The 18988-nt window shown below is 45.4% G+C and overlaps 1 protein-coding gene and 1 long non-coding RNA gene across 3 annotated transcripts in view; one reads left to right on the top strand and one right to left on the bottom strand.

Annotated features, from left to right (window-relative positions):
- STX6 (syntaxin 6) overlaps positions 1 to 17040 on the top strand; it is a 30661-nt gene extending 13621 nt beyond the window's left edge. The window contains exon 8 of one of the 2 annotated variants that reach the window (XM_019500276.2): positions 12649 to 17040. In XM_019500276.2, coding sequence (XP_019355821.1) covers positions 12649 to 12728 — 80 coding nt within the window. In that variant the 3' untranslated portion in view covers positions 12729 to 17040. Of the gene's footprint in view, positions 1 to 207; positions 1581 to 12648 lie in introns of those variants that run through there. The other variant, XM_006272408.4, reaches the window with a different exon arrangement.
- Positions 1409 to 12654, bottom strand: LOC109286340 (uncharacterized). Its single transcript, XR_002094343.2, has 2 exons — positions 4358 to 12654; positions 1409 to 4152 (listed from the first exon to the last, which is right to left on the bottom strand). It is a non-coding gene; the product is annotated as an uncharacterized LOC109286340 (long non-coding RNA).
- Positions 17041 to 18988: the final 1948 nt, after the last annotated feature.

The following is an 18988-nucleotide window of genomic DNA, read 5'->3' as shown; positions in this document are numbered from 1 at the left end:
TCCAGTTCTTGGGTTTCTCCCAAGGAGTGTGTAGCTGAATTATGGCTAATGCATTTTAGAAATCTTTCATCAGACCTCAGGTCCTTTTTTGTTCTATGGCTTTCTTCTAGCTTGAATTGGGATTCTAGTAATGCAGTGGAAAACAACCTTTTTTCTGCCTCCTCATAAAAGGAGAAAACTAATGCATTTCCTCTTTTCTTCTTCCAGATCGACGGCAGTGGTGTGCTATTATCGTTCTCTTTGTTATCTTACTGGTGGTGCTTATCCTGTTTTTTGTGCTGTGATGGACTGACCTCTCTTGAACACTTTTTCCCCTCTTAAAAAAATGGGGAAATGAGACTCAGTTTCTGTTTCCGTCCACCCACAGAGATTCCTGTCATGAGAACTTGCATCCGGATGCTACTGTTGTGTTCTGTGGACTAACACCTGTGGCCTGACTCTTGCAAGCCCCTTCATTGTCTCATTCTAAGCCTTCTTGACTTGCCTGAGGGGGAAGATGGAGGCCTAAAATTCTTCTGCACCTGAGAGATGCTGCTCTTTGGATAATAGGATCCCCATCCTGGATGCAGGGGACTAGCTTTGGACTTTAGAATAAGGCGGTTTGGAAGGAGTTCACTGCTTAGTATTTCTCTCTGTTGCAGGTGTGAAGTTTGGAAGCCATCCTAAACTACCACATGCTCTTCCATGTCCTTATCAAATGCCATTCTCGTCAGGTTCAGAAATAGAATAATGGTTCCTTAGGAAGTTGTTTCATTGATTATGGAACCCATCACCAGCTAACTGTGAAGCACTTCCAAGCTAAGCAGTTGGTTAGTAGGAAGGAAGGAAGGCCCAGGAGTACCAATGTCAGTAAATGCATTCATTCTTATTCTGACTATGTTCACACTGACACAGGGCCATTAAAAGATATGCAGAAGTAGACTGCCTTCCCAGTGGTTCGTATATACTTTGCTTCTGAAAATACTGTATTGGGAGCAGCAGGCTTTTGAGCATTAAGGAGTTACTGTTAGGGGAGCAGTGTCTTAACTGCTGAAATGAAATCCAATGTGAATCAAGTCTATAATAAACAAGTTGGGGGACCAGTGCAGGCAAGGGCTACTGGCCCTGTACATTAGAGTGGTTTCTATCAGTAAGATTAATGTGACTTCACACAGTGAAATCCATTGAACTCTAATATGCTAGGATGAATCTTGAGCAAAACATAAGCTTGCAAGACATCTCAGCAGTCTTATACATGACATGTATGTGAACTCTACAAACATTGTATTGCTGTACCCGAGGCAGCTGCGGTTAAACTCCAGAGCTTTAACTTTCTGTTTTCATGCACTGCAAGCTAAAAGTTGGTAAATACACTCTAGACTGCAGCTGAACTTTTTAAAAAGCGTTTTTCCCCTTTTCTTCTTTTAAATTTTCTTGGTTATACAAGCCTCTAAAAACTCATTGACTGATGCTGTTTTTGCCCTTGTATACCTGAGTAACTGCTTCCTTTAACAGCTGCTTTCCTTTCTGCAAATGATTCTCTTTTTCTTTTTTTAAACTCATGGTGTTTGAGAAATAAACTTAAAAGATTTTAAAAATTATTAGGGCCATATTCTCTCCTTAAATGTGTGTCACTCCCCCCAAGTCAATTGTGTACACGTATCAGAGTAGATTATGGCCTGAATGTATGTTAACACCTACCTAAATAGAATGTCTTAAAACATTTATTGACTTGGTATATTTTGAGAGTTGTTGACACAAACCAAACACCAGGAAACTCAAGTCAGACTTTTGTTCAATATTCCCAGTCCTTTGTTAGCTTTGAATTGCTTACCAGTTTAGTCCCGTTTCATATAATTTTTTCACTTTACACTCAGTGAGTCACTTATTTAAAAATATGGGTGAGTAGTAATACCAGAATTTTATCTAGAAATATTTGACCTGGCTTTTTTGGACAGAAATGCAAATAGCACTTTTGGGCTGTAAAACTGATTAAAGAAAAATAGGAGGGGAGCGAGGGGGGAAGGATTAAGTTCCTTCTACCCCTTCTCAGACCTAAATTTCTCTAGAAATGATTAACACTATTGTTTGTTTGGTTCTTTTTTCTTTTTAAGCTGGGTGTGTGAATTAGTGCCTATACACAGTAGACTGGCAAAAATTTCCTAGTGCTTCCAAAAAAACAGTGACACTTTCCCTAGAATCTTGAAACTCAAATTTCAGTATCAATGAGCCCCCCAGATTAAAATCTGTTTTTATGTTTAACAAGCTAAACATTCTTCACTGCAGTATTGTGCCTCATAGTAGCTTACCTATTTAAAGGAAACTGAGTTTGTACTCAGACCACTAAATTATAAAGAGCATGGAAAGTAGGGCTGGACTGTTGCCTTCTGAATGGTTAAACTAGGAAGTAGCAGTGCCTAACTGTACCTTAACTTGATGATTACAGTCTGCTAGATGTAAGGGTAAATATGCATAGGCTTAATGGGGCAGTTATTTACCCCGAACTCTATTTTAAGGTTCTTTGCCACGTGGTTCTTTGTCACTTGCAAGATCACCCTTTTACTGGCTTCCCTTGGTTTAGTTTTTCATGATTAAATTACATTGCATTATAATATTTTACTGTACCTCTTGGAAGTTAGATTAGACTCCGTTATATAATCATGCTTGTGTTTAATACCTCTTGAAAGAGCAAATTTTCAGTCATGGACAGCCAGGAAGCTTACTGTGGAATTCCTATTAATCACAATTGGGACTAAATCTGTGGACCAGGCAACTGTATCCTTCAAAACACTACATTTCAGTGTTGCTGTGACAAAGGAGATCTTGGTTCAAGTGCTCACTGCTGCTGTGAAAATATATTAACCTGTTATTTTTGTATTATATTTGGAACTGTCCTGTGAATTGACTTGACTTAACTTTAGACACTGAAGTCATAAACCTTATTTCTAGACTAAGAACCAGAGGAGCCATTTGAATTCAGTAGGGAGAGGAAGACTCGGCATCTTTTTCACTGCCTGATGCTGTATTTTCAAGGCTGGTTTGGTACAAGGTGGTTGCGTGAGAATGTGGAAATAAGTCTTAACTAGGAGTTGCACACCTCAGTTCCTCACAGTGTTTTAAAAGTGTCCTTTTCCACGTTCTCCAAGAATGATTTTTAATGAGTCTTGAAAAACTGCTTTTAGACTAAAGGAAATTAAGGCAACAAATAACCAGAAGCCAAGCCAAGCCAATAAAAGCTTGTGTGCTGGAGCATATCTTTATTGCTGCTCGTTACTACATTGAGTGTCTCCCATCCTTTTCTCCTGGTAAATGTTTGCTTGTGTTGCTCCTTCATTTAATATGTAGTAGTGGATTGTGGTGTTGTAATGCAAGGGGAAATACTTAAATAGCTAAGCTTTGGGGCTTCTTTTTTTAACCTTGCTAGAAATACAAATTGAAGATAAAAAATAAATTTTAGGTGATTGTTCAGGCCTAGCAATCTGCTTATCAGAGTTGAAGAACATAGTGCCAGCTTGAATGAACCTGCTCCAAAAGTAGCATTCATAAAATTCCACTGAGATCCCAGGACACTTGGGTTCAAATGAATGATGTGGGGACTTGATCTTGGTTTGTCAGTTCTGGACAGTTTGAAGTCATTGAGCCTCCTGCTGAGCTGTACTAGAAGTGGTGGGGAGTTAGACTGCTTGATGCCATAGAAGAACAAGTTGGGGACTGCAGGAGCTTTTCAACTCCCTCTTACTGTTGATCACCGAAGAGTCTCGCTTAACTTGCAGTCAAGTGGCTGGTGGTGTGCTGTTTTCACACTGCAGAAGTTATCATTCTTTCTCAGTTCCAAAGACTTACTGAACTCCCATGAGTCTGTTCTAACAGCATTTACATTGGCAGAGGCACTGCACTATAGTAGTCCCCAACCTGCTGTTTGTCTTAGCTTTCAGTCTGGGACAATGACACTTGTTTTATGTTATCCTCTGCAGGTAGAGCAGAGAGCTTGTTGCTTGCTGGAGTTGCATTAGTTCTCTGGCTTCAGCTGGGGTACATGAATTGAAGGCTCATGGCCATCCATGTCTGCCAAGTATCACTGTAGCATGTCCTGAGCGCTGGGAAGTGAGATGCGGTCAGTCATTGCTGTAAACAAAAATGGGCTTCTTTTCCTTTCCTCAGGTTAGTGGCAGGCTGTCAAAAAAAATGGTTTTTAGCGTCTTAATCTGCTTATAGACCAATTTGTTCCACTCTCATAAAGGCAAACTTTGCTTCCCATGACCTGATAAGCATGTCCCTTGCCCTCCCCCTCCCCAATTCATCCCTTTCCCTTCAGATAGTCCTTTGAAAGGTAGTACTAGCTGCCCACTTGAACATAGAATTAAATGCAAGCACATACCTTCAGTGCTGGATGCAACCCATACTGTATCTGTGGGTGGTGCCTGTCACAGGATTTGAAATGGGCCTAGAAGTTCGAGAGTTGCTGAAGTTTTTTGAGACTTTACATAACTTCCACCACCTTTGCTTTCATGACTAGCTTGGCTTTTTGTAATCTCATTTCAAAGAGGCTTCTGGCCTGTCATTCCAGAGAAAGATAACTTCATAAAAACACCCCCAGTGCTCAGAACCATCATCCTGTTAGAGTATTCAGCTGTGTTAGAACCTTCTGTTAGCATCCAAATTTTAAAAAGAGGGCAGTATACAGCCCCATTGATAAAAGCTTGGCAGGACATACTTTTTTGGGAATTGCTTCCTCTAGGCACTGGTTTACTATGGACCCATTTACTATTTGCAAGGGAGACAAATGTAGTGTGGCTTCTTGCTCCTGGATAGCAGAATGCCACACAGCATGAAAAGAGCTCTTCTCATCCTTTGAGAAATAGCAGATCTTCCCTTGTTGATATTGAAAGCACCTCCCAAAAGGTTAAACCTTGCTTTAGCCTTTAGGATGGGAGGAGGAACAGATCTTAACTTGCCTGCAGCAGCAGTTCTGTTTTTGAGCATGTTTCATCAGCTTCAAGAAGGAGCAAGGAAGTCTAGACTTAATTTTTTAAAATTTAAAAACAAAACAGCTTGGAGAAGGGAGAGGCTCTGTATTCCAGAGGTGCAATACAAGAAACACCAGGTGAGTTGTGAGGGAGATAAACCTCAATCCTAGAAAGAGGTCTAGCTATTTGTCAGTTTGAAGCAGACTTCTATTGAAGCTATACTATTCTCAGTGGTGACAGAGGACAGAAATGAGCAATGGTCTTAAGCTGCAGCAAGGGAGGCTTAGGTTGGATAGGAAAAGCTCTCACTAGGAGGGTGGTGAAACAGTGGGATGGGTTACCTAGAGAGGTGGTGAAATCTCCATCCTTGGAGGCTTGGAAGGTCCAGCTCAACAAAGCCTTGGGAGAAATGATCTAGTTGGGAATGGTCCCGTTTTGAGCAGGGAGTTGTACTAGACCTCCTGACATGCCTTCTAATCCTAATTTTCTACGATTCTACCACAACACAGTTCTTGTACCAAATTTAGGAATATGGCAGACACAGATCCAGCTCCTAAATCTTTGCAAGTTAATCTGAGAAAGACTTCTACAACAAGACCACAGCTGTCAAGGCTAGTGCATTTAAATACGGTGGTGGCCGCAGAGTCCTAATGCCAAACTCATCATTAAATAACCTCATAATATTGAGAATACTGAAGTTAGCCATCATCCAGACTGTTCTAATAAGAGATTGCAATCAGTTTTCTCTTTGCCTTCCAACAAACTCCTTATCCCAGTGATAGCTGAGGAACCAGTTAAATCCTAATGCATATGACAGATAGAGCTGGTTAACACAGTCGTGCGTGTGCATGGTTTCAAACTGCATTTTTGGTAGAGGAGTCACAAAGACATGGGGACAACTGCTCAGCTTGTTCTACACCATGGAAAAGCTTGCAAATTTATTTCCAGAAAAAGAAGTTCTTACCCCCAAACACTATCAAGGCACTCTACCTGCAACAGGCTAGAATGGCAAAGACCTAGAAAACCTCTTTATTGCCTAACTTCCCCTCCCTGCCTCAGCTACAGTTGGTGCAGTGCAATGCACAACAGGCAGCTGCCCCCTCCGTTGCCATGTATTTTGACACAGCTGTCCTCCCCCTCAAAACACTGCTCCATTGTTCAAATGTAGCAGGGATGTTTTCTGCTAATGCTGCCAACAGTGCAGCAGCTGCTTGTTCTGTTTGGGTGCCCTGGCTCCTCCATGCTGACAGCTCAGAAGGGCAGTGTGCAGAGCCCTCGCCTGGCCAGATGTATCTCGGGGTTTTGTAGAAGTCTCTGAATTTGAAAAACGCAGAAGTCGCTTTCCTCTAATGTTGCATTCAGTGTCCTTGGCAAGGGAACAAGGTTGCAATAACAGACTGCCAAGCCTTGATTTTCTTTTCAAGGTGACAGAGAAGGCATCTGGTCACCCAGTTCTAATGGAACAGGCTCATGCTGGTTGGCTGACATTTTTTTTAACCTGCTCCTTGAGTTGTTCCCTCCATAGGCCTGGAAGGGGCTGAGGTGTGGGCACCGAGCATACTTCTCAGCTCCATGTTAAATGGAAAGTGAATGAGGCTCTATGGTTTTTTATGGTGCAGATGAGTTTTGGCTTGTCTGTCAGAAGAGTGAACGATCTGCTTGCTGCCTGGGGAGTGGCCCAGGCAGGAGTGAAACATTGCTGTGGAATTCTTGCTGCGGGGTAAGGAGGATCTTTGTCTAGGTGCTGTGCTGACTTGCTAGCAATGGGTTTGTGATACCAGCATGATGCCAGTGCTTAGTAGCCATCCACGAGACATGGAACACAAGCTGGTAGGTATGCAAGAAGTCAGTTATATTCCAAAGCGTGCAGTCCTTTAAATAGGTAACAAATTCAGGTGGATGAAAAGCACTTTCCCTTTTACAGTCTTAAGAAGCAGGAACCATTAAGGAATGGCTAGGTCCAGACACATGAGGACAGCTGTGCAATGGCAGGCAAAACTAATTCTGGACAGCTTACTGCTGACTCTGTGGGTGATGTGTTACACTATGCAGCGGTGCACATGTTCTTCTAGCACTTGTGACCAATGTGCTGCAGTGCTGTAACAGCTGTTCTGTGCCAGCTCTCAGTCCTGCCTGCCCTCCCCAGATTATCAGTTGGGGATTGACAGCAGGTCCATTCCTGTGGAAAACAGCATGGTGATCCATGGCAACTGTTCCCATGAAACAAAATGCAATAAACCACAGCTTGGTAGTAGCTTTTGGAGATGAAAGACAATGGGCAATATTACGGAGCCTGTGAAAAACACTTTATTTGAAAGGGAGAGTGAGCTGCAGTGGCTATCTACGCAAATGTGTTACTGAAATGTATCAACAAGCATTTCCTACTTCTGCTGTTGGAATCGTGTTACAATTATGTAAAGGATTTTTTCATCTTTCCACAGTATTAAAGCAAACTGAAGACTCACTGAACACTTGCATTTCTCTTCAGTCACCTTTTTCCTGTTTGGCTGAAGAGTTGGACAGTTTAACTGTCGCAGACAATGTGTCCAGAAGGAAAATAAGGGGCAAGCAGAAGAGGCTTCATTGCCAATTACCTAGGTCAATTTAGTTTTACTTACAGACACTTAAGGAAGATGAGATAATTTAGTCTTCAGCCTCATTGCTTTGGGGAGGGATGACAGGCTGCACAAGCCCTTGACTCATTGAGAGGAGAAAACATATCACCAGCCAGTACCAGTGAGGAGATTCACATTAAAAAAGGATGGTTTTCCTGTGCTTCCCTGGTTTCAACTGCAGGTCTCAGTGAATCTGTTTTCAAATGTCTTAAGCTTTTGCAGGCTGTTTTATTGGTCATGAGAACACCTCTGACTGGCAGCTAGCCAGCTCAAATAAGCATTAAGACAAAGCTGAGCGAGCCAGCAAGGTACTGCTAATAGATGCATGATCACGTACCTCAGCCATGATTAGAGCAAGTAGGGCTGCAATCATATTAGTGAATGACCATGAATTAAACAGCAGGAGCCAAAGGGCAGAGGTCACTGTTTGTGCTTATGAGGAAAAAAAACAGAGATCACAGGGACAAAAGGTTTACCACTAGCCTACACATAACAAATGCCTTAATACTGCCATGTCCTTCTTCCCCCTCCCTTGACCAAGGGTAGGAGTCCCCTCCAGCTGTGGTTAAGCCTGTCTTTCAGACCCCCAGAGCACTGCTCTGCTCTGCCACCATCACTATTACCAGTGACAGTTGGGAACCAGAGTAGCCAACAAAATGACATCCTCTTGGCTTCATTTCACACATGCTGAGGATCATAGAATCATAGAAAATTAGGGTTGACGGGACCTCAGAAGGTCATTTAATTCAACCCACTGCTCAGAGCAGGACCATCCTCAACTAAATCATCCTACCCAAGGCTTTGTCTAGCCAGGTCTTTAAAACCTCCAAGGGTGGAGAATTCCACCACCTCTCTCAGTAATCCATTCCAGTGTTTTACTGCCCTCCTAGTGAGAAAGTTCATCCTAATATTTAACCTAAACTTCCTTTGCTCGAACTTCAGACCATTGTTCCTTGTTCTGTCATCTGCCACCACTAAGAACAGTCCAGCTCCAGGCTCTTTGGAACCATGCTTCAGGAAGTTGAAGGCTGCTATTAAATCTCTTCTCAGTCTTTTCTTCTCTGCACTAAATAAGCCCAGTTCCCTCAGCCTCTCCTCAGAAGTCATGCGCCTCCAGCCCCTGAACCATTTTCATTGCCCTCCATTGGACTCTCTACAATTTGTCCACTTCCTTTCTGTAGTTGGGGGCAAAGGGCAAAACTGAATACTGTACTCCAAATATGGCCTCACCAGTGCTGAATAGAGGGAAATAATCAATTCCCTTGATCTGCTGGCAACACTCCTACCAATGTAGCCCAGTATGCCATTAGCTTTCTTGGCAACAAGGCCACGCTGTTGCCTCATATTCGGCATATTGTCCACTGTAACCCCCAGATCCTTTTCTGCAGAGCTGCTGCCCAGCCAGTCAGCCCGCAGCCTGCCCTCGTGCATGGGATTCTTCCATCCTAAGCGCAGGACTTTGCACTTGTCCTCGTTGAATCTCATGAGATTCCTTTTGACCCAATCCTCCAATTTGTCCAGGTCTCTCTGAATCCTAGCCCTACCATCCAGCATATCTACTACTCCTCCCAGCTTGGTGTCATCTACAAACTTTCTGAGAGTTCACTCTGTGGCATCTTCCAGGTCATTGATGAAGATATTGAACAAAACTGACCCCAGGGACTGACCCCTGGGGCACTCCACTTGATATTAGCTGCCAGCTAGACATCAAGCCATTGATTACTGTAACCCTCTGAGCCCAACAATCCAGCCAGTTTTCTATCTACTTTACAGTCCATTCCTCCAACCTGTAGTTCTTTCATTTGCCTGCAAGAATGCTATGGGAGACTGTGTCAAAAGCTTTGCTAAAATCAAGGTATACCACTGGTCTCCCCACATCCATAGAGCCAGTCATCTCATCATAGAAGGCAATCAGGTTGTTCAGGCATGACTTGCCCTTGGTGAATCCATGCTGACTCTTCCTAATCACCTTATCCTCTTCCAAGTGCTTAGAAATGGATTTCTTGAGGATCTGCTTCATCATTTTTTGGGGGTCTGAGGTGAGGCAGTCTTGAGTTCCGTGGATCCTCCTTTCCCTTTCTTAAATATCGGCCCTATATTTGCATTTTTCCAATCATCCAGGACCTCTCCTGATCACCATGAGTTTTCAAAGATGATGCCCAGTGGCTCTGCAATCACATTGGCCAACTCCCTCAGCACCCTTGGGTGCATCCCGTCCGGCTTCATGGACTTGTATATGTCCAGCTTTTCTAAATAGTCCCTAACCTGTTCTTTCACCACAATTGGCTGCTTACCTTCTCCCCAAACTGTGCTGCCCAGTGCAGTAGCCTGGGAGCTGACCTTGCCTGTGAAGGCTGAGGTGAAAAAGGCATTTAGTACTTCAGCCTTTTCTGCATCCTCTGTCACTAGGTTGCCTCCCCTGTTCAGTAAGGGATACACACTTTCCCTTATCTTCCTCTTGTTACTGATATACTTGTAGAAACCCTTTTTGTTACCCTTCACAATCCTTGTTAGCTGTAACTCCAATTGCACTTTGGCCTTCCTGACTTCTTCCCTGCGTGCCCGAGCAACACTTTTATACTCCTCCCTAGTTGTTTGCCCAAGTTTTCACTTACAAGCTGCCTTTTTGTGATTTAGTTTACTGAAGAGTCCTCTGCTAAGTCAAGCTGGTCTTCAGCCATACAGGTACTCCTCACTTAACATCATCCCGGTTAACATTGTTTTGTTATTACGTCATGGATCTATTAGCGTACTCGTTTTAAGTTCCGCAGTGTTCGGTTATAATGTTGTTTAGCCACCGCCTGCTGGTAGGTAACTTCTGTGATATCACTGGATTTGCTTAACATTGTTTTGCTTAAAGTTGCATTTCTCAAGAACGTAACTATGATGTTAAGCGAGGAATAAGCTGTACTTGCTAGTCTTCCTGGATAGCAAGTCTTTTGATTAAGTACCCCTCAGGTCCAGCATCTCTCATTAGTAAACACAGGCCTGCACTGCAGCTTTCTCAAGTCCAGTCCGAGGATACTCTTTCCCAATTCCTGCCTGGGGGAGTAGCTATTCCCACTGGGCTCCACTGGGGCATGAATACAGTAACCCTATCACGGCACATGCCACCAGACCAGGCCATATTGATTGGCCAAGCTTGAAACGCAGGAGATAATGGCCAGTGCAGAACTTGGTGAACACCAAGAAGTGGTTGGGAAAAGTGCCACTGTTATGCCTGGAGACTGGAATCCTGCATTTACACAGCAGAAGCAGCATTGGCAGAGGCGTGCAGACTCCAGAATGCCACACAAGCTGTTGGAACAATACAGAGATGCTTTCTAACTCTGCCTACTGATGCCTTCTACTCTCATTTGGAATCATGAATCAGGGATTGAAAGAATGGTTCAATCTCCATGCCCAAAAGCCCTTGGTTTGTCCTGGGAATTCCTCCAAGGGAGCTTGTCTCTTACAGAATCATAGTGTTGGAACAGACCTACCTTCCTACCCAAATGTAGGATGTGATATCCCCAAACCATCCTAGATAGTGCCTATCCAGTCTCCCTTGGAAGCCTCCAGAGAATGGGATTCCACAGCTTCCCTAGGCAGAGTTGTCCTACTGTTTTTACAGTTAGGAAGTTATTCCTAAAACTTAATCTATATCTGCTTTGCTTAAACCCATTGCTTCACATCCTGCCCTCTCTGGTAAAGGAGAACAATTGCTGTCTTTTGATTATCTGTATATATTTAACAACTGCAACTTAATCTCCTTTCTCCAAGCTAAAGATACAGAGTTCTCTCAATCTTCCCTCATAGTTTGCTCTCCAACCCCTTTATCATCACTGTCACTCACCTCTGGATCCCTTCCATTTTCTCCTCAGCTTTTTTAAACTGTGGAATTTTATATGCAGAATTGCACACAATTTCAGCCGAGACCTAACTAGCACCAAGCAGAGTAGTACCATCACTTCCTATGTCTTGCATACAATACTTTTATTGAAGTAGCCCAAAATAGTTTGGTTGTTTTTTTTTAAACAACTGCTTACTTGTACCATAACCCCCAGCAGTGTTTCTCAGTAGTGCTACTACCTAGGCCCACCCCCTCCTCCTCCTCCTCAAATCCTATCCCTCATATTTGAGTTCTCTTCCATGTTTATAGCATCTTACATATATCTTTTCTGAATGTCATGCTGCGGTCTACAGCCTAGTTCTCTGATATATCAAGATCCTTTCAAATTCTAATCCTGTTTTCCAAAGTGTTTACAATCCTTGCCAGTTTTGTGCAATTTGCAGACTTGATCAGGAAGCTCTTTCTAACTGCGTCCAAGTCTCTGATGCACCCTTTACTTATGATCTCCAGCCCTGGACACCAAGCTACTAATAACAGCAGTGAGGCCTTCCATTCACTTTACATATATCACAGCAGTAACGGTAGATGGTATTATCGTCTATTGTACCAAGCTAGCCTGCATTTCATAGCTTTCATAGACATTAGGGCTGGAAGGGACCTTGCAAGATCATTGGGTCCAGCCCCCTGCCCAAGGGGCAGGAAGTCAGCTGGGGTCAAATGATCCCAGCAAGATAAGCATCCAAGTGTTTTTTGAAAGCATCGATAGTAGGTGCTTGCCCCACTTCTGGAGGGAGTCTATTCCAGGCTCTGGGGAAATGGACAGTAAAGAAGTTTCTTCATATGTCCAGTCTAAAAAGGTCTTCCCGGAGTTTGTGACCGTTTGACCTCATCTTCCCTTGGGGGGTGCCCTGGTGAACAGACATTGTCCCAGCTCCTGATGCACACCCCTTATATACATATATACATATACTTATCTATCTATCTATTTATCTATATATTTGAACCAAGGGAGAAATGCTGATTCCTATAACGAATCCTATGGGTCATCCAGTATCTCTGTGAAAGCAGAAGTTCAGCTTTAAGAAATGTAATGCTTCCCTCACAGCCGTATGGATGCAGGGGTTGTCCCTTCAGAGCTTGATAGCCACTGTTGTTTCAAGTGGTCTGGTTCACGGATAGACAAAAATTGTACCTTTACCTCCAATGAGTTGACGTTGTCTCTAACTATTGGTATGGTATACACTTTGCATTGCAGAAAACAGGCCTACTGGAGTTACCCAATCACGCTTTCAACAGCATTGCCATCCAGCTGACCAATTGTTAAGCAAAGTCTGAAATTTAAATGGGAGAACACAAGTTATTCCACTGCCATTTGGATCAAGTTGAACTTCTGTGAAATTGGAACGAGGTCCTTGCCAAGTGGGTCACTGCCAAAATAGCCATCTGTGAACAGGTCCTACTACCCCAGGGGGGAAGGGAGTTGAGGGCTGAAATCTACTTGCCACCCACTGCCCTGATAGACAGGAGGGGAACATAATGCCAGGTCTTCCAGGGAAAAGGGGAGTTGCCAGCAGCCTCTGCCAAAGATTCTGCTTTTTCAAGAGCACCAGGCAGCCTGTCGCTCAAGGACAGAGCAAAGCTGGAGGGAGGGACAAAGGCAGGAAGAGGACTCTGCGCTCACAACCTTCCCCACCCCTAAGAAGCCAACTGGACAGGTTTCAACCACCAATGAGAAAGGAAAGTGCATTAAACTCTCAATATCTGTCCCAGTCTTGCTTGGAAGTTCCAGAATGAAGTATTTCCCTCCTGGGACATGGACATGTGCATTATTGTTACCTGAGAAATGCTACTTCTGGGGGGTTCCCCATTGAGAAGAGATGTAAAAAACTTAGGTGACGAGGCCAAATGTGGATCTTTCCATTCTTCCCTCATCCAGAACAATGAGCGCGCTGGGTGCTGGATGCAGAGACTCCAAAGACTTGCAGGTAAAAATCACATGTACTATGCAGAGATGTTTCTGTTCTTCCCTCTGGACCCATCCACGGCCCTCGTGACAGCAGAAAATGGGACCTGACATAGCAAGGGGATATGGCCCAGGATTTGGTCCTACAGTGGCAAAGGCAGCATATTATGCCAGATATCTGGTGAGTTGCTGCAGAGGAGATGGGGATGGCACGTGTGTCCCCTACCACACAGCCATGGGCATGGACATGGCACCCACCCAGAACATATCTTGTTCTAGAAGTGTTCTGCAACCAACAACACTATAAGGGAAGGAAATGGAGCCAGCTTGTCACACACCAGCCTCTTTTCAACCCGGTGGTCACAAAGCCAGACCCACCACATTATATTTTTTTCCAGTCTATCAATTAGTACATTGTGATGCATTTTCTTGCCAAATCATCCATCACACCACAAGGAACTGTGCCTCCTTTTCTGTCCATCTGTTATAGGAAGTCCAATGAAATATATTCTAGTGAAAGGAACAGAGGGAGATGCATGCTTGTTCTGACATGGGGCTAGGGCAACTGTATTACTCAGGAACAGAGGAGCTAGGACAGAACTATACAGGTCAGGTACAAGTAGTGCACCATAGAGTCATGGTACAATTATATCCTGCCTAAAGGCAAAAGAGGTATGTGCGTCTCTCTCACTTCATCATAGGGCTTCTTGACGGTGCCCCCATGTTATGTGCTTAAGAATGGTGTCTTCCTTCAGTACAGTGCTTCCCAAACTTTTCCTCAGCATGGCCCCTCACTCCCAACCCACAACCCCACCCGCTGATGTTGTGACCCCATTTGGGGTCGTGACCCACAGTTTGGGAACCATTGCTTTAGTACTTCAGGCCTCATATACGTGAACTGCTCCCAGTTGCAGAGCACACAACCCTAATTCAGCAATTCCACGTGGGGACCAGAATCTCTCCTCAGACAGTCTCCAGGCCAGTGCTGGGTTCTGTCGAGGAAGGGGAGGCAGAAGGAATCTACACAGCAAAGGCTTTAAGATGCCTTTTACAGAACTGCTGTGATTTCTCCCCCATGCTGGTCCATGTCTGCCACTAGCAGGACTAATTCTTTGTATTTTTATGCCCTAAATAATCTGATTTACCTGCTGGATTTCTTCCCCCCACCCAACCTCAATTTGCCCCAGAGTTTGCATTGACCCATGCAGCTCCCTCTGGCTGGGGATGTCTTAGCAGAGAGAAAGACAGAGAGAAAGAGAGAGAGGAGGAGGTTATTTGTCATACTTCATAGGCTCTTTCTTTAGAAGAAAAACTCTGCAAGCAGTCCAGATCCCTCCCCCCCTGGGCAGGGAACAGCCAGGCAATCTGTCCAGACACCCTGGGATCATTAGCATTGGAATATAAACTCTCTGGAGAATGGAGAACAAAAGCCAAATTACTCATCCAGGGAGCGGGGGTGGGGCTGAGGGAAACCAAAGGCGGCTGGAAGAGCTAACAAAGAGCTGGAGCTGGGCAGGTGTCTTCACATCTTGGCTGCCATCCCAGAGCTGCTTGGAGCCTGCAAAGCATGTGAGCGTGGCACCAAGGCTGGCTGCCCTGCTACAGCATCCTGCTGCTGCTGCAGGCTGTGCTTCCAATGGAACAAAGATGACCTTTCCAGGGGTGGGAGAGGAAGGTGGGGGGAGGTTTGAACTGAACCAGTTCCCTCCAGCTGCTGCAGAGGATGGGGAGATGACAGCTCGGTCCTTCTGCCAAGCATTGGAGTCGCTCTATGCCCAGGCTCCTAGCAGCTGTGTGGGTGCTGGCACATAGCTAAGGTGATCAGTGTTATGGAGCAGTTAATGCCAGCTGAAAGAAGGTTGGCAGAAAGGAGGTCCTATTCAGAGAGCCAGGGACTCCTCTGCTGGTGGGACAGACAGTAGCTTCTGGCCAGACACTGCCTCCAAGCCTGGGCAGAACATTACACATGTGCATCTGCCTGGCTGTATGGCACTCATTTCCATGGTACCCAGCATCATAAGCCTAGCCCAACCATTTGGCCCAGACTGCCAGCCAGAAAGTCTGGGGCAGTCTGACCAGCCAAGCCAACAGGCCTTCTGCCTCACTTCTCTAAGCTCTGCTCTCAGGAGAACCTACTCCTTTCAGTGCGATCAGATACTGTGGCCAGCAAGGAGCCTCCTTACTTCCCACTGCAGGCCCCCTTGTGCCCCAGGTGCTAAGCAGGACTTGGCATGCAGCCCCATGTCACTAGGTCCAACAGTGAAATCCCTTGCTGGGATCCCAGCTCTTTGGCTAAAGCATTCAGCCACTAACCAAGTGCCCTGGAGGGACCACATGGCCCTGTGCCCCAAGCACAGGTCTGGGGACCAGGAACAGCTGAGTGTTAATCTTCCCTCTGCCATGATTCTGGGAAGTCACTTAACTTGTATCCCACATTAGTCACTTGCTAATTAAAAGTGATCCCCCTCAGCAGAATTGACCCTAGGGAGGTGCGGGGCCCAGGGCAAATCAGCCTGTGCGGGGCCCCCTTAACACTGCTTGGGGCTGTGGTACCGAGTCTCTGTGCTTCTTCTGCGGTATGGGACTGAGCTGCCAACTCCAGGCAGGCCCTGCAGGAATGGCCACTCCACCCTGCCCAGCTCTGCAGGGCCCCTTTGAAGCATAGGGTCCGGGGCAGTTACCCTGATTCTCCATACCCTAGGGATAGCTCTGCCCCTCAGCTTCTCCTCCCTGGAAGGTCGTGAGAATTAACTAGCTTTGAGAGTAGCAGGGACCAGCTAAGTGCTAGGTAACAACAGGAGATAAGTGCTAGGTAACACATTGGTGCTGGATGCACTTGTCCTTCTACCCCTTGGGACTAAAAGTGCCCCAGTTTTGGGTGTAAGCAACAGACCAAGGTAGCTGCTGCTGCTTCTCTTCACCGTAAAGGAAAATACTACTATTCCTATACCTCCCATGCTCTGTCTTCCCACAGGGGATGCCTATAGGCTAGAAAGAATACCAAGCTGCATCACAGACAGGGCTAAAGCAGCCCCTGCTGGCTTTGCCTTCTCACTTCTTGGGAGTGTGAGAGCACTCGAAGGGCTTATTTCCATAATTTGGAAGGGCTCATTCTGTTTTAACATGGTGGTGATCAGTTCATGCCAATATAAGCACACCCACTATTAACCAATGTTAAATAACCATCACCATATCTAATTAGGTCTCTTTGTGGTATCCTCCTTTCAGCAGCCTGGGTTAGAGGCACTGGAGGCAGGCTGCACCTCCTGCCCTAAGTGAAAGTGCCTCCTGACAGGCCAGCTGAGCATTTAGCCCCCAGTGTGCAGAAGCACAGCTTCCCAGGTGTGGCTCAGCACCTCTAGCAAACAGACCATTAATAAATAATTAGGAGCTTTCCTACCATTTGAGAGTGCCTCTGCACCTGTGCTCTCAGGGGTTGGTTATCCATTTCCTGCTGTGAGGAGTTATGACAGTCCCTTGAAAGCTGACCTGAAATGGGAAAGGAAATGGGCTTGTGCCCTTCTTTGCTAGGGGTCAAGAAAATGTGAGCCTTTCCTTCTTCCTAAAGGAGAGTGCTTTTTGAATCAGAAAGTCGGGGTCTTTAATCTTGGAATTCTACAAACGGCTGAGGAATCAGTTGGATTTAGGATATTGCAATAAACTAGACCTGAATGGTTGAGAGGATGAAGCGTTTTTGGTTTGTTGCTTTCAAGCTTGTTTGTATCAGCATGTCAACTCCCTAGCGCTCCTGCTAGAGATTTCACCCCACTGTCATTCAGCAAAGGGTAAGAGAGTCTCTCCCCTGACCCCCACCACAGGCCTTCTGGGAAAGAAAAAAAAATAACCACAGGAGACACTGCCTGCCTTCCTGCTGTTTCAGAAGGAAAAGAAATTGAGCAGCAATGAAAGAGGCACAGCCTCTCCCCCACTCCATCTTCTTTTTAAATTCCCATTTGCAGATCACCCCACACCAACCATCTAAACTGAGAAAGAGGAGCAAGAAGACCACAATCCTGGCCAAGCAGCAATTACAGCACACATGAGCCACAATGGCTGCTCAGGACAGCCTGCCACTGGAGGAGGGTGTGTTAGGGTTAAATCAGGCTGCCCCCTCACTACAAACAGCCACACAGATTTTCCTTTCAAGAGGCAGCACCTGGAGCCCAGGGCTATCCATCTGCCACCAACATCCTCTGGCTCTGACCTCTGAGTACTGGGGCCCTAGTGTTCACTTCATTGTGCTAATATTTTCAGGGAAAAAGATTAATGTCTCTTATTACAACAAACTGTGATGCCAGCCAGAGTGGTGCAGGATATTTTCCCCATGGGTCTTATTATAGATATTTAAAAATATACATTGTGAAAGTGCCAGATCATCCCTTCACTCCTCTACAGAACAGTGCATGCTTCCCACGTTCATGGGCTTCATCAACCCTGACCCACTGGACAATGCTTAGGGCTAAGAGAGGAGTTTAGTATCCTGGCCCATCCTACTTTTGGCCTCCCACCCTGGGGCAAGTTGTGGTGACGGATGTGTGATGCAGAATTGGCTAAGCCCACAAACTAGCTATCCAATGATAACACATTCAGCCATTATCAATCTGGCATGGTTGATGCTTTTAACTCAGGTTCCCAGTTCACATCTCTCACCCTGCTCCAGACAGTCCCTTCTTCTCTGCCATAGTTTTCTGCAGCAAAAAGCATTGCCTTGTAACTGTGCAATGAAGCATGCTCCATGGCAGCCTTCCTTGCTCCCCTGCAGAGAACAGAGCAGGATAAAGTCATCAAGTCTGCAGCATTACCTGCAAAGTGCTTCTCAATAAGGTTAGCATTCAAAATAATAGCAACTCAGAGACAGAAAGCAAACTCCCAGGCAAGCAGTGTTTCAAGCTGCTCTCAGGAAAGCAAAGTCTCAGGTCAACGCGGAACAATGAGCATGTATGTCAGTTGGAGCTGTGCTAAGGGGGGCTGCATGGAGGTGGGAATGTGCAGTGTGCCTGGAATTTCGCATCCTTTCAGGCACAGGTTTTAGCTCTGCTCTAATCTCTTCCACTAATACCTTAATGAGTGAAATCTTTAGTCACTTCCTCTCCTTTCTACATCCCTTTGCCTTACTCTTTCCCTATGAACCAAAGGCCCATTCTTTCATACAGGCCTTTGTTCCTCTTGTTTCCAAAACCAGCTCTCTCCCTCCTGGGCTCTCCCTCCCTCAGGCTGTGCTTCTCAATGGTATCTTATTGGACCAGCTCAGAACACAGCACAGCCCATTAACTTCTGCATCTCACCTGCCCTTAAATCTGACATAGCCAACAGGGCCCAGGTCTTTTCTTATTCTAGCATCCTAGGTCCTACCATCACGTCCATGCACAAGCATTCAGTGGCAGTGGTAAGGTTCTGGCACAAATGGTCTCCCTCCTTCAAACTTCACCTCCTCTTTGCTCTTGACTGTTGACAGGTCTTCAAGCCCCAAAAGCAGACTCCCTCATCATCGCGCTGTGCCTGTCAGCCCAACCACCACAACACTGCTCTTCACAAGGACTTGTGTCACCATGGCCACTGCTTGGTTAGGATAATGGTTTCTACATTTTAACAAGTGCTCAGTTGCTAGATGCTCTCTGAGGTTAACGAGTAG

The sequence above is a fragment of the Alligator mississippiensis genome, chromosome 5, assembly GCF_030867095.1.
Source record: "Alligator mississippiensis isolate rAllMis1 chromosome 5, rAllMis1, whole genome shotgun sequence".
NCBI classification, from domain to species: Eukaryota; Metazoa; Chordata; order Crocodylia; family Alligatoridae; genus Alligator; species Alligator mississippiensis.
This window is presented reverse-complemented; position numbering and strand designations above follow the sequence as displayed.